This window comes from Mesoplodon mirus (genome assembly GCF_964341445.2).
Source record: "Mesoplodon mirus genome assembly, chromosome: 3".
NCBI classification, from domain to species: Eukaryota; Metazoa; Chordata; class Mammalia; order Artiodactyla; family Ziphiidae; genus Mesoplodon; species Mesoplodon mirus.
The window spans coordinates 175,866,265-175,881,578 of record NC_138978.1 but is presented as its reverse complement, the minus strand read 5'-3'; the positions used below and the strand labels follow the sequence as shown (position 1 = coordinate 175,881,578).

Here is a 15,314-nt window from a genome sequence, read left to right as displayed (position 1 = left end):
CTCCCCAGATAGAACCATCATTTTTGGCTCATATCCCAGGTGATGTCCACAACTTCAAATTGTTTTGAAGGGAAACAGCAGTAGAATTCTGTTGATTACAATACAGAAATTATTTAAATCCATATTCCCTATTGTCTATGAACTGGCAAGGCTACATGCCCAACCTCCCTCACTGATGATAAATGAGCTAATGATTGTACTGTTTGGTTGGTATAGTTCATACCTTCTCAACAGGAGTGATGTCTCTCCCAAAAGGGTGAAAATATCTTACTCTTTTTTATGTATAAGGCAGAGATATACATAAAGTACATAAACAGATATACAGTATTATCTGTGCTATTAAGACTTCTTGCAGGGGGAGGGGAATTCAGTGAGGGAGACAGTTAAGGAAAACGGTCTAAAAAGGTGCTGATAAAGATTAGGGACTTGTAAGTAAAGTAGGTGTCTTTGTTGTTCTACTAAACTTTTTTAAACTGTTGCGTGCATTTTTTTTTTTTTTTAACGGTATGCGGGCCTCTCACTGTTGCGGCCTCCCCTGTCGCGGAGCACAGGCTCCGGACGCGCAGGCCCAGCAGCCACGGCTTACGGGCCCAGCCGCTCTGTGGCATGTGGGATCCTCCCAGACCGGGGCACGAACCCGCGTCCCCTGCATCGGCAGGCGTACTCTCAACCACTGCGCCACCAGGGAAGCCCTGTTGCATGCATTTTTAAATACATTAGTGAACATCCTATATAGTTGCTTCCTGACTTGGGGAAGGCCAAGAGAAAGATAAGTCATTTAAAAATCTGCAAACTGAAATTTTCTGTCTTCAACATTCACTGTGCAAAAACCTCTTTAAGTATATTGTGTGCATGAAGTCCAATTGTTATATTTATATAGCACAAGCCCAGGAAAGGGCCCTTTGCCATAGAATTGATCATTTGACCAAAAAATGATCTGTAGTTATAGGAGATTTTGGTAGTACTGTATAATCCAGTTTCTTCATGCTGTTGGGAAAGTGTGGTTATGCTTATACTTGGCATGGAGGAAAATGAAATGACCAAATGTGTGAGATTTTAGCTGACTTTACTAAGCTGCTATTTTAGATAAAAGTTAAAATGAAGAAGAACAGTGAGTGGTAGAAGAATGTCATTAACAATTCTTTTATACTTTTCTAATGACTTTTAGAGTATAGTAAATGCAAAATTGGGGGGTTCTTTTGGTAGAGCATAGCCAGACATCTCAATAATTCTGATATTTGTTATCTTTACATAGTCGTCATCTGTATACATGTTAACTATAATTTTTTTCTGTAATAAAAATAGTATATGCCTGCCACAGAAAATTAGAAATTAGAAGTATTTAATCTAGTCAACTAGAGGACCAATAACCACTGTTCACATTTTCTTGTATATCCTTCTAGTTGAATATATAGTTTGTTTTTTATAAAACCCAACAAACTACGGTTTGTGTATAGATATATATACTGCTCCCCCCACCTCCTACTTATTTCATGAGCATTTTTCCTCAAAACCCTGAGTGTTTGTGGTTTTGTTTTTTTGTTTGTTTTTTACACATTGATAGAGTCCACGTGTGGCATTTCATCTCACTTATATGCCGCAGATCACTCAAGCATTCTCCTGCCAGGTATTTGAATTGTCTTCAGATTTGCTGGTATTAACAATAAGCATCTTCTATTATGAGGTTAGAGGTGATAAGAAATTTGGGACTGAGATTTCTCACTTCTGCCACGTACTAGCTGGGCAGAAAATCATTTAACCTTTCTGAATCTTGTTTTCTCATCTTTACAATGTGGGTAATAATGCCTACTACATAGGGTTCTTATGAGTATTGAGTATTCACTACTTCAACAAAGCAATTAACACCATCATTAGTTTCCTTTCTTATTTTGCCCTCAGATTATAGTTTCTACACTCTTAGAATACCTTCTGTCCCTTGTGCCTATTTAACTTGCATTAAAAAAAAAAAAAAACTCCTTCAGGGAGGGGTGGGAGGTACAGAGAAGAGTGGATACAGAAATATTATATGATTAGAAAGCTGGAGGCCATCCTCTGTTTAACTGAAACATGTCAAAGAAATGGATATCGTAGAATCACTAACTAAAAAGAATGTAAAGCTTTACATTTCAGTAGATTTTCTCAAATTCCATTACTCAGCAGCAGATATTTAAGAAGGGTTTGCTGTATACCTGAGGCTATACTAGGGTATACATTCACCAGTTCATTTGATTCTCAGTATAACCCACTGTAGTACAGGTACTATTGTTCCTTCTTTCCACAATGAGGAAATTGAAATTCAGTGAAACTGAGCACCCACATCACCCAGGTAATGAATAAATAGTGATGTCTTGGAGCCGATTCCTGCTGGCTAGTGAGAGCCAGTTGTTAAATATTTAGGAATTTTGTGAGCCAGCCATGGAATATTCATAGCACAGAAATAAGTAAATGCTGTAAATCAGAGTTGTGGGTTTTTTTGTTGTTGTTGGTTTTTCCTTCCCAGAAAGCTGTTTACCAGTACGTTATTGGGTTTGAATCTATAGGACTATTGAACTTCTTAGGCCTTAAGTAGCACTGGCCACCAAAACTTACCCTCAGGAAGCTTACCGAAGTACGCAAGGAATTGAAAGTATAATAAAAGTCTTGTCTGGCTAATAGAAGCGTATGGAAGGAATGGTGGGGCTGAACATTTTTGTACGTGATAATGTATTTTTGTATTTCCTTCTTTATTCCTTTGAGTGTAGTGGGGAACTGTAGGTGAAAAATATGAGCTGGTCTTTGAAAAGCCAAAGAAGCTGTTGCTCCTGGTAGCCTGGAAAAAGAAAAATAGAATGTATCGTTTTCATAGAGCATAGATTTGTTTGTCTGTATCTTAACTGCAAAAGAAAGGAGTTAGCACCAGTGCCACTTAGGCCACTTATCAGCTGGGAGCAGAGATGACTTTTATTTCTGACCCTCACCCCTCTTTTTTCTTTTGTTAAAAATCACATGCTTTACAGAATTTGATATCTTATAGAACTCTTGATTGTCCCAGTAGGTGAAATATCATTGAACTATAATTTGGGAACTTTATTCCAAAGATTTGTAAATTATATTCTTGAAATAATAATATTGTAACATGCAAACATCCATAAAGCACTTACCATATACTAGCATTATTCTAATCTTTAATCTCCACAGTAACTTTAAAGGTGCCATTTTGAATCTCATTTTATAGAAACTGAGGCACAGAGAGGTTTAGGTAACTTGCTTTTTGTCCCACAGCTAATAAATCCAGAAGCTAGGATTTAATTTCTGGCAGTCTGGTTCAACTGCACCATGCCACTTCCATAATTACATTGCTAACTGCCATTAATATGGAGACCCTATAGTAAAAACAGGGAAAAAATCTGAGATGTGTGTGATAAATATTTTTAATTACATACTTTCAAGTAATTCTTAATTAAACCATTTCTATTTGTCTATGGAAAATCTTCCTATCAGCCTGTTTTTCTGTATTGTTACTTTCTCTGCTTGCTTTTTTCCTGTTATGCTGTGGACTTTTCTGTTGTTCCCCTTGCGTGGAACAACTGGCTCAGAATAAGCTGAAAGGAAAGAGGGTTTGAGTCTCTTCTTTGTAAATAAAATTACTTTTTAAAATAAAAACCTTGCCTCTGGAAAAGTAGGAATTATGAAGCAAAGTAGCTCAGGTTACACAGGGCAGGCATACCTGGGAGATATTTGCAGATTAGGTTCCTTACTATCACAATAAAGCAAATATCACATTAAAGCAGGTCACGCAAATTTTTTGGTTTCCCAGTGCATGTAAAAGTTATATTTACACTATACTGTAGTCTTTTAAGTGTGCAATAGTATTTTTTAAATGTTCATACTTTAATTATAAAATACTTTATTGCTAAAAACGGCTAATCATCATCTGAGCTTTAGCGAGCCTAATCTTTTTGCGATAGTAACATCAAAGATCACTGATTACTGTAACAAGTATAATAATAATCAAAAAGTTTGAAATACTGGGAGAATTACCAAAAATGTGACACAGAGACATGAAATGAACAAATGCTATTGGAAAAATGGCACTGTTAGACTTGCCACAAACCTTCAAATATGCCATACCTCTTTTTATTGTGCTTTATGTTATTGCCCTTAACTGCACTTCACAGATCTTGCTTTTTGTTGCAAGTTGAATTTATATGTCTATATATATAAAATAGATATATATATAAATAGATATACAGTGTTTTGTTCTTTCTTTCTACCTTTCTTTAGCTAAAAAAATAGAGGCTCCTGTGCGGCTGCAAGAATTAGTTTCGGATTTATCTTCTCAATTTGTCTTCTCACCTCCTACTTTAAGGACCAGGCAGAAAAACACATCTAATACATCGAAACTTGTAGATGAACTGGTAAGAAATGCATGATTTTATTTGTATGTGTATTTAAACATGCTTTTTATTTTTTTAAGCAGTGCTTCCTAGATAAACTTCTTTAAAAAAGAGCAGACATTTATACTGTTAAGTCCAGAATTGTCTTTTCTGCACTTTTGGGGATACTACCTTTAAGACAGATTGGTATGTTACTCATGGTTTATTATTGGCAGCTGCAGTTTAAATTACCTATTAGGGGAAGGGTTTTTAAATTGTAGTGTCCCACCATAATTATCTGGATGTATTTATTTAAAATGTAGGTCCCTGACCCCGCTGGAGTGTCATCCACAGGCCACACTTGGAGAGAGAGTGTTTCAGAGCTGACTAGTTGCATGTAATTCTAAAATAAAAATAGTTCAGGGATTGAATGTGAGCATGATACCCTTACATTTACCAGTCTTAATTCATAAGCATGTCTTGAATTATCTGCTGTGAGCCAGTTACTATACAAGGACAAAGGCACAAAAATAATTCAGGCAGATTCCTTTTTTTTCAGGAGTTCAGTTTAATTGAAGAGGCAAAAATACAGATAATTATTTCACAGCATGATAAGAATCATTTATACCCAGATGACCCTGTAGACCCTGTAGGTAAAGGAGATGGGCATTGCTGGAGGAGAAGACAGTAGATGCAAAGGCACAGAAGCCTGGCGATGCATGAGGAAGGGGATGGGGCTGTTCACAAACTAGCAAATAGCCATGTGCATGCTTTAAGTAATTTCGGTGAAAAGGGAATTCTAGGGAGGAAAAATAGTTACTGGTGGCCTAATTCTTATGCCATGAGAGCCTGGATTTGGACAGAGTCAATGAAACAAAAGGGCAGGGGACAATGGAAACATTCCAGAATAAAATTGATAAGACTTGGAGATAACTGAATGTGTGGGGATAAGGGATAATGAGCTGTCCTAGATGACCAAGGTTTCTACCAAAAAATATAAGGAGTCCAGTTGGGAGTCTGCCTGCCGATGCAGGGGGCGCGGGTTCGTGCCCCGGTCCAGGAGGATCCCACGTGCCGTGGAGCGGCTGGGCCTGCGCGTCTGGAGCCTGTGCTCCGCGACGGGAGAGGCCACGACAGTGAGAGGCCCGCGTACAGCAAAAAAATATATATATAAGGAGTCCATTTGATATTTGTTAAGTTTAAATTCATTTAGCACTCTTCGGCTATATTCCTTGACTCAGGATGGAACTTTTTAGATTTCAATTGTTTAATTACATAAGGTTCATCTTTTAAAATTTTTAACCCATAGGAAGATGATGCTCAATCAATTGAAACTTTGGGAAAGCAACAAGTGAAAAGAACCAGGACTGGAAAAACAAAACAAGCAAGCAAGTAAGACTTCTTCTATGCTATTATTTTTTTCCGTTTTGTTTCTTAAAATTAGAGAAGACTCTTAACTTAAAAAGAGAAATTAAGCTCATCAGAAAAGGGTAATTCTTAGGGGCATTTATATGCACTGGCTCTGTGTAATTGTTAGATTTCACTGCAGAAGGTGGCTTTCTTTTATAGCATGAAAGCCCATTCATTCATCCTTTTTAAAGAAGGGTATCACCTCACACCAGTCAGAATGGCCGTCATTAAAAAACCTACAAACAATAAATGCTGGAGAGGGTGTGGAGAAAAGGGAACCCTCTTACACTGTTGGTGGGAATATAAATTGATACAGCCACTATGGAAAACGGTACGGAGGTTCCTTAAAAAACTAAAAAAGAACTGCACATGACCCAGCAATCCCACTACTGGGCCATATACCCAGAGAAAACCATAATTCAAAAAGACACAATGCACCCCAATGTTCATTGCAGCACTATATACAAGAGCCAGGTCATGGAGGCAACCTAAATGCCCATCAACAGAGGAATGGATGAAGAAGATGTGGTACATATATACAACAGAATATTACTCAGCCATAAAAAGAAATGAAATTGAGTTATTTGTAGTGAGTTGGATGGACCTAGAGTCTGTCATACAAAGTGAAGTAAGTCAGAAAGAGAAAAACAAATATTGTATATTAACGCATGTATGTGGAATCTAGGAAAATGATGTAGATGACCTTAATTGCCAAGCAGAAATAGAGACACAGACATAGAGAACAAATGTATGGATACCAAGGGGAAAGGGGGGCAATGGGAGGAATTGGGAGATTGGGATTGACACATATACACTACTGATACTATGTATAAAGTAGACAGCTGATGGCAACATACTGTATAATACAAGGATCTCTACTTAATGCACTGTAGTGTCCTAAATGGAGGTGATACATGTATATGTATGGCTGACTTACTTTGCTGTGCAGTAGAAGCTAACACAACATTGTAAAGCAACTATACTCCAATAAAAATTAATTAAAAAGAAAAAAAGGTTAGTAGTAGTTGAATACCCACTGAATCTTTGCTTTTACAATGAGCTGGGGGAGGGGAGTGGGATGTTTCACCTTAGTAAAGATAGCTAACTATCAGTAAAAATCGTTAAAAACTTTTTAAAGTCCTGTGATTATTTCACTATTAGCCATTAAAATTTCATCCATGGGGAAATTACTCCATTTCAGATATATTTTGCTTAAGTTGAATTTCATAAAAGTACAAAGTAATCCATTTTATCTTACTTTAAAAATGATTTAATTTAAAAATGATTTAATGATTTAATTAATGATTTAATGATTTGACTATAATAACACTACATATAAATAGGCTTTGTGTATATGTGGAAAATTTCATATTATGAAAATATATACACAGTTGCTAATTGCTGGTATTTGAGAATTGTCATTTCTCATACATCTCATTATGGGCCTGCTGGGCTCTCATTCCATGGACTGGCTACTGGTACTTGACCCCTCCTTGTAACCTAGCAGTATTTACTAATACATATGAAACATTTAAATGAAAATTCAGCAGTAATTGTTTTGAGTATCCCAATCATAAAGAAAATTTCTATCATGTGAAACCTTAACTCTGCCTCTGATTAGTTTATTTGACTAAAGTTTTATTTTGCTTCTTCTTTATAAAATAAAGCACTAGAAAAGACTAAACCCTAAGATTTCTTTCAATGTACTGGGAAGCCAATTACATTTTATATTATAACATGTTTATTGTTACTTAAATTAAATCTTTATTTCAGAAACACAGAAAAAGAAAGTTGGTCACCTCCTCCAGTAGAAATTAAGCTGATTTCCCCCTTGGCAAGCCCAGTTGATGGAGTAAAGAGCAAACCAAGAAAGACTGTAGAAGTAACAGGAAAAAGTCTTGGAAGGAGCAGGAAGAAATTGTCTTCTTTTCCAAAGCAAGTTCTACGCAGAAAAATGCTGTAATTTTTTTCCCAGTTTTTAATGTACACCTATTTGTAAAGTCATCAGAATTATGTGGATTATTAAAAATCATCTAATTTGGAAGAAAATAATTTATATAAATTATTATAAATTTTTGTAAACAGAATGTCTTCAGTAAGTAAAGTAACTCCATATGGAGTGTGATTCTTTTAGTCCAGGCAGTTTTTTCTATTTTATATTAAGACTTCATACATTTATATAATATGTCAATATGGCTTATTATTGGAATGTTAAATAAAGTGTATACTTCACAGTAGTCTGTGTGTCTGTTAGATTTTTGAGAGGGGATTTCTGTTTTATTAATGATTTTATATGCTAGTAGGTATTGGTTCCATTTTCTTTCTCTGTGGTTAAAAGTATTAGACCAATTTTAAAATGAAGATGTTGAACTTTTTTTTAAGTTGCTGTTTTATAATGTATGCACTTTGCTTCTGTGATTAAGATTTCTAATCATAAATTGGGAAGGCTGTTACTGTGTAGAAATTGAATTATGGGCATGTAATTTTGCCACTTTTTTGTAGTTTAACATATTTTGTGCATTCTACCTCAAATTAGTAATTTTCCAAGTAATGCATTGGTTAAATATAATGTTGGCATTTCTTGTTCAGCAAGCTTAAAGGCTGTTATCCTTAAAGTCTCTTAATTATTCAGAGACTGATTATCCAGGTTAGACTGACCGGTTCACTGCTCACTAGCAACTTCTTAAAAGGGTTTGAGTAGTCAGAAAGGAAATGTAAAATACACCTGTTGCGTGGCTATTCAGTGCACCTTGTATGTGCCTGATATTCATAGAATGAGAAGTCTGATCAAATTTTATAAATATTCTTGCTGTGAAGGAGCTTGCTACTGAATCGCAGAAATCCCTTAATATTCAGGTTTTAAAATGACAAACTCTCATAGGACCTCAGGCACAGAATATTGAGGATGGGTAAAGAGTGTGAGTAAATGTGGAAAAAGGAAAAGAAAAACCACTGTTCTCTGCAATGTGTCTGTGTGCAATTAAGTGGTGGTGCTTGATGTGGGCTATAAAATTTATCAAATAAGTATTGTACAATTATAACAGGTAATTGATAGTGTGTAATGAATGGACCATTAATAATTGATTGTCTAGAAACAGCCTGCTTTTGTTGGCTAAGCTTTCAGTGTTTCAGTGTGAAGCATAAGCAGTGTACTTTCTACATTATTTTTCTACCAAATAATACGAATAATGGGAAAATGATGAAAATGCCTATGCCAAGTATTGACAGCGTGAGAGTGGCAGTCCGAGTGCAGCCTTTTAGTCAGGTTAGTGATAAATGTTACATTGCCTTGTTGAAAGTTTGACTATGACTTTCACTTTATTAATTTTTAAAATAATTATCAAACTTGTATTTAAGCTGCTTGTCATTTACCGAATATTAAATTTATTTAAATTAACTTGTTAAATGGGTAATTTAAAGATCTAAACATAATTCAGAAAACACTTCATTTCATTCATTTGAGCAAATAGCACAATAAAAAAATTGACAAGAAAAACGTATTGTCAAGTTAATAATTTTTTAAATCAGTGCAGTTTGGTGAATATAGACATGTGCTATGTATTTTTAATAATGTACTTTTTGTCCCTCAAAAACAATAGGTCATAAGCAAACAAATTCCCAGTTCTGAATGAGCTCTGCATTTTCCAAGCTTTTATGTGTAATGTTATTTATATAACTTTACAGAAACACCAGTTGTTAAACAATTTATGGATTATACTCATTCTGGGACCTTTAGCAATTGGCCTATCTTTGATTATCAATGGAATAGTTGAATCTTAAGATAACTGTTAACAATTGACCCCTTCAGCAGAGTTTTGATTGTTTTTTGTGGCTCAAACGCTGAACTAGAAACTGAGGATACAGTGTACTGTCTACGTATGTTAATAATTTATAGCAGTATGTACCGTGGTAAGGTAAATCATCTTGGCACCCAGAGAAAGATCAGGTATAGTTCATTCTGCCTGCACAGAACTTGAAGACTTCTGGAGCTAGAAGCATTTGTGATGATCATAAAGGATAAGTAAGATTTGGATAAGAGTATGCTAGAACGGCATGCAAAGGTTTATTTGACAGTAATTAATTCTGAATGGGATACAGTGTAATGATGACCTCATATTACATCTTTTTTCCCACTTGTACAATTTGCTGCTTTTTCTTTCTTGTCCATTAAAACAAAATACTGCTTTGCACATTTTCAGTTGCTATCAGTTCTGTCCTGTCCCTTGGCATTCCTCTATATTGCAGAAAATATTTTAGCAATCAGGCAGATATATGATTAGATAACTTTATAGGTATAACTAGACAACTTCAAGTGTAGCAGATATTTAAGGTTTCTAAAGTGGCATAGTTTCTCGGAACAGATGCAGAAAATGTCAAAGAATTAACTTGTGATCAGTAAATTAAATGTTTTGGCCAGAAAAAGGGAAATAAAACCATTTTATGACCTAACCCATCAACACATTGAAATTTATTCCAGGGGTATTTTTCACTGGACTTAAATATCACTAAACTAACTGCAAGTTTTAAACAGTTAACAAGGATATAGAAATGGGCAGTAAAGCAGTTACATAATTATACAGCCTTTAGGTCCGTTAAAAGTGATTGCATTTGATTCAAATCTACCACCAAAGTTGGTTATCTTAGACTAGAATAGTAGCAAGTAGGAAAGAGAATGAATTCAAGAGGTGGTTTGGGGGTAAAGAGTTATGGATCACACCTGGACAACTGTTACACCGCCTTGGTGACCTAGACCCTGCCCGATTTTCTAACTTCATATCCAGTCTTTATCTTCACTGTGCGATCAGAGAACCAACATTATGAGACTTCCTTTGTTGTAAGAAAAAGGCCATCAGGAGCCTTTGAAGTCGAATGAACTTGGGTTCAAAACCTGACTTTATCACTTACCCACTGTGTAGCCTTCACGATTTTAAGCTCTGAGCCTTGAATTCCTTACGAGTAAAATGGAGATATTGGTACCTCACAGGGTCACTGTTACACTGGATGAAATGATCTGTAAGTTAGCACTGTGCTTAACAAGACAAGTAAACTTAATATTAACTGGTATAGTTATTTTCACCATAATATCAATGGGACATAGGGACATAATATCTTTCAAATGGTTTTATTGAAATTATTTATATTCTATACATTTAACTCATTTACAGTGTATAATTCAATTTTTAATATATTCACAGATAGATGCAACCATCACCATGGTCAGATTTATTGATAGAATATTTTTATCACCTCAAAAAAGAATGTACTCTTTTTTTTTTTTCTTTTTTTTTTTTTTTTGAGGAAATTCTTCAGGGTCAAACACAGACCAAAACAAATAAAAAACAAAAGATAATGCAGGTAGCAAACAAAAATCATTATCATCGTAGTTAATATTGTCAGATAAGTAAGAAGATACTGAATCATGACCCAGAAATAGAACGCTAGGAACAAAGTTAATTAGAGAACAAAAGTGAGTTCCTACATATTTTTTTAAGATTTTATTTTTATTACCAAAGCAAAGGCATTGATAAGGCAAATACAGTCTGCAATAATGAATACATCTGCAATAGATGCTAAATATTATTAAAGTATATAATTAAGTAAATCTGGTTAAATATGGTCTATTTTTGCTTCTTTCCAATAGAATACATTTGATCACATTTTTTTATTATACAGCAGGTTCTTATTAGTCATCAATTATATACACATCAGTGTATACATGTCAATCGCAATCACCCAGTTCAGCACAACAACACCACCACCACCACCCGCAGCTTTCCCCCCTTGGAGTCCATACGTTTGTTCTCTACATCTGTGTCTCAATTTCTGCCCTGCAAACCAGTTCAGCTGTACCATTTTTCTAGGTTGCACATATATGCGTTAATATACAATATTTGTTTTTCTCTTTCTGACTTCCTTCACTCTGTATGACAGTCTCTAGATCCATCCACGTCTCAACAAATGACCCAATTTCGTTCCTTTTTATGGCTGATTAATATTCCATTGTATACATGTACCACATCTTTATCCATTCATCTGTCGATGAGCATTTAGGTTGCTTCCATGACCTGGCTATTGTAAATAGTGCTACAATGAACATTGGGGTGCATGTGTCTTTTTGAATTATGGTTTTCTCTGGGTATATGCCCAGTAGTGAGATTGCTGGATCATATGGTAATTCTATTTTTAGTTTTTTAAGGAGCCTCCATACTGTTCTCCATAGTGGCTGTATCAATTTACATTCCATTAACAGTGCAAGAGGGTTCCATTTTCTCCACACCCTCTCCAGCATTTGTTGTTTATAGATTTTCTAATGATGCCCATTCTAACTGTTGTGAGGTATACCTCATTGTAGTTTTGATTTGCATTTCTCTAATAATTAGTGTTGTTAAGCAGCTTTTCATGTGCTTCTTGGCCATCTGTATGTCTTCTTTGGAGAAATGTCTACTTAGGTCTTCTGTCCATTTTTGGATTGGGTTGTTTGTTTTTTTAATATCGAGCTGCATGAGCTGTTTATATATTTTGGAGATGAATCCTTTGTCAGATGCTTCATTTGCAAATATTTTCTCCCATTCTGAGCGTTTTCTTTTTGTCTTGTTTATGGTTTCTTTTGCTATGCAAAAGCTGTTAAGTTTAATTAGGTCCCATTTGTTTATTTTTGTTTTTATTCCCATTACTCTACGAGGTGGATAAAAAAAGATCTTGCTGTGATTTATGTCAAAGAGTGTTCTTCCTATGTCTTCCTCTAAGAGTTTTATAGTGTCTGGTCTTACATTTAGGTCTCGAATCCATTTTGAGTTTATTTTTGTGTATGGTGTTAGGGAGTGTTCTAATTTCATTCTTTTACATGTAGCTGTCCAGTTTTCCCAGCACCACTTGTTGAAGAGGCTGTCTTTTCTCCATTGTATATCCTTGCCTCCTTTGTCATAGATTAGTTGACCATAGGTGTGTGGGTTTACCTCTGGGCTTTCTATCTTGTTCCATTGATCTGTTTCTGTTTTTGTGCCAGTACCATATTGTCTTAATTACTGTAGCTTTGTAGTATAGTCTGAAGTCAGGGAGTCTGATTCCTCCAGCTCCGTTTTTTTCCCTCAAGACTGCTTTGGCTATTCAGGGTCTTCTGTGTCTCCATACAAATTTTCAGATATTTTGTTCTAGTTGTGTAAAAAATGCCATTGGTAATTTGATAGGGATTGCATAGAATCTGTAGATTGCTTTGGTTAGTATAGTCATTTTCACAATATTGATTCTTCCAATCCAAGAACATAGTATATCTCTCCATCTCTTGGTATCATCTTTAATTTCTTTCATCAGTGTCTTATGGTTTTCTGCATGCAGGTCTTTTGTCTCCGTGGGTAGGTTTATTCCTAGGTATTTTATTCTTCTTTTTGCAGTGGTAAATGGGATTGTTTACTTAATTTCTCTTTCTGATCTTTTGTTGTTAGTGTATAGGAATGCAAGAGGTTTCTGTGCATTAATTTTGTATCCTGCAAATTTACCAAATTCATTGATTAGCTCTAGTAGTTTTCTGGTGGCATCTTTAGGATGCTCTATGTCATCTGCAAACAGTGACAGGTTTTACTTCCTTTCCAATTTTCATTCCTTCTATTTCTTTTTCTTCTCTGATTGCTGAGGCTAGGACTTCCAAAACTATGTTGAATAATAGCGGTGAGAGTGGACATCCTTGTCTTGTTTCTGATCTTAGAGGAAATGCTTTCAGTTTTTCACCATTGAGAATGATGTTTGCTGTGGGATTGTCATATATGGCCTTTATTATGTTGAGGTAGGTTCCCTCTATGTCCACTTTCTGTAGAGTTTTTATCATAAATGGGTGTTGAATTTAGTCAAAAGCTTTTTCTGCATCTATTGAGATGATCATATGGTTTTTATTCTTCAATTTGTTAATATGGTGTATCACATTGATTGATTTGCGTATATTTAAGAATCCTTGCATCACTGGGATAAATCCCACTTGATCCTGGTGTATGATCCTTTTAATGTGTTGTTGGATTCTGTTTGCTAGTATTCTGTTGAGGATTTTTGCATCTATACTCATCAGTGATATTGGTCTCTACTTTTCTTTTTTTGTAGTATCTTTGTCTAGTTTTGGTATCAGGGTGATGGTGGCCTGATAGAATGAGTTTGGGAGTGTTCCTTCCTCTGCCAGTTTTTGGAAGAGTTTGAGAAGGATGGGTGTTAGCTCTTCTCTAAATGTTTGATAGAATTCACCTGTGAAGCCATCTGGTCCTGGACTTCTGTTTGTTGGAAGATTTTTAATCACAGTTTCAATTTCATTACATGTGATTGGTCTGTTCATATTTTCTATTTCTTCCTGGTTCAGTCTTGGAAGGTTATACATTTCTAAGAATTTGTCCATTTCTTCCAGGTTGTCCATTTTATTGGCATAGAGTTGCTTGTAGTAGTCTCTTAGGATGCTTTGTATTTCTGCGGTGTCTGTCGTAACTTCTCCTTTTTCATTTCTAACTTTATTAATTTGAGTCCTCTCCCCCTTTTTCTGGATGAGTCTGGCTAATGGTTTATCAATTTTGTTTATCTTCTCAAAGAACCAGCTTTTAGTTTTATTGATCTCTGCTATTGTTTTCTTTGTTTCTATTTCATTTATTTCTGTTCTGATCTTTAGGATTTCTTGCTTCTGCTAACTTTGGGTTTGTTTGTCCTCTTTCTCTATTTCCTTTAGGTGTAAGGTTAGATTATTTATTTGAGATTTTGCTTGTTTCTTGAGGTAGGCTTGTATAGCTATAAACTTCCCTCATAGAACTGCTTTTGCTATATCCCATAGGTTTTGGATTGTTGTGTTTTCATTGTCATTTGTCTCTAGGTATTTTTTGCTTTCCTCTTTGATTTCTTCAGTGATCTCTTTGTTATTTAGCACCATAGTGTTTAGCCTCCATGTGTTTGTGTTTTTTACATTTTTTCCCCTGTAATTCATTTCTGACCTCATAGCATTGTGATCAGAAAAGTTGCTTGATATGATTTCAATTTTCCTAAATTTACTGAGGCCTGATATGTGACTCAGGATGTGATCTATCCTGGAGAATGTTCCATGTGCACTTGAGAAGAAAGTGTAATCTGCTGTTTTTGGATGGAATGTCCTATAAATATCAAATATATCTGGTCTACTGTGTCATTTAAAGCTTCTATTTCCTTATTTATTTTCATTTTGGATGATCTGTCCATTGGTGTAAGTGAGGTGTTAAAGTCCCCCAGTATTATTGTGTTACTGTCAGTTTCCTCTTTTGCAGCTGTTAGCAGTTGCCTTATGTATTGAGGTGCTCCTATGTTGGGTGCATATATATTTATAATTTTCATATCTTCTTCTGGGATTGATCGCTTGATCATTATGTAGTGTCCTTCCTTGTCTGTTGTAACATTCTTTATGTTAAATTCTATTTTATCTGATATGAGTATAGCTACTCCAGCTTTCTTTTGATTTCCATTTGCATGGAATATCTTTTTCCATCCCCTCACTTTCAGTCTGAAGTGGGTCTCTTGTAGACAGCATATATATGGGTCTTGTTTTTGTATCCATTC

At 35.3% G+C, this 15,314-nt stretch overlaps 2 protein-coding genes across 4 annotated transcripts in view; both read left to right on the top strand.

Moving 5' to 3' along the window:
* The window catches only part of AHCTF1 (AT-hook containing transcription factor 1), an 85,901-nt gene extending 77,899 nt beyond the window's left edge, over window positions 1-8,002 (top strand). For all 3 annotated transcript variants that reach the window (XM_082615034.1, XM_082615033.1, XM_082615032.1), the window contains exons 34-36: window positions 4,264-4,397; window positions 5,665-5,747; window positions 7,539-8,002. In XM_082615034.1, the coding sequence (XP_082471160.1) occupies window positions 4,264-4,397; window positions 5,665-5,747; window positions 7,539-7,728 (407 nt within the window). In that variant the 3' untranslated portion in view covers window positions 7,729-8,002. The remainder of the gene's footprint in view (window positions 1-4,263; window positions 4,398-5,664; window positions 5,748-7,538) is intronic.
* A 121-nt stretch (window positions 8,003-8,123) lies between these two features.
* The window catches only part of LOC309799318 (kinesin-like protein KIF28P), a gene marked incomplete at its 3' end in the record, with an annotated part of 28,581 nt that continues 21,390 nt past the window's right edge, over window positions 8,124-15,314 (top strand). The window contains exon 1 of the mRNA XM_082612269.1: window positions 8,124-9,030. Coding sequence (XP_082468395.1) covers window positions 8,827-9,030 — 204 coding nt within the window. The 5' untranslated portion in view covers window positions 8,124-8,826. The remainder of the gene's footprint in view (window positions 9,031-15,314) is intronic.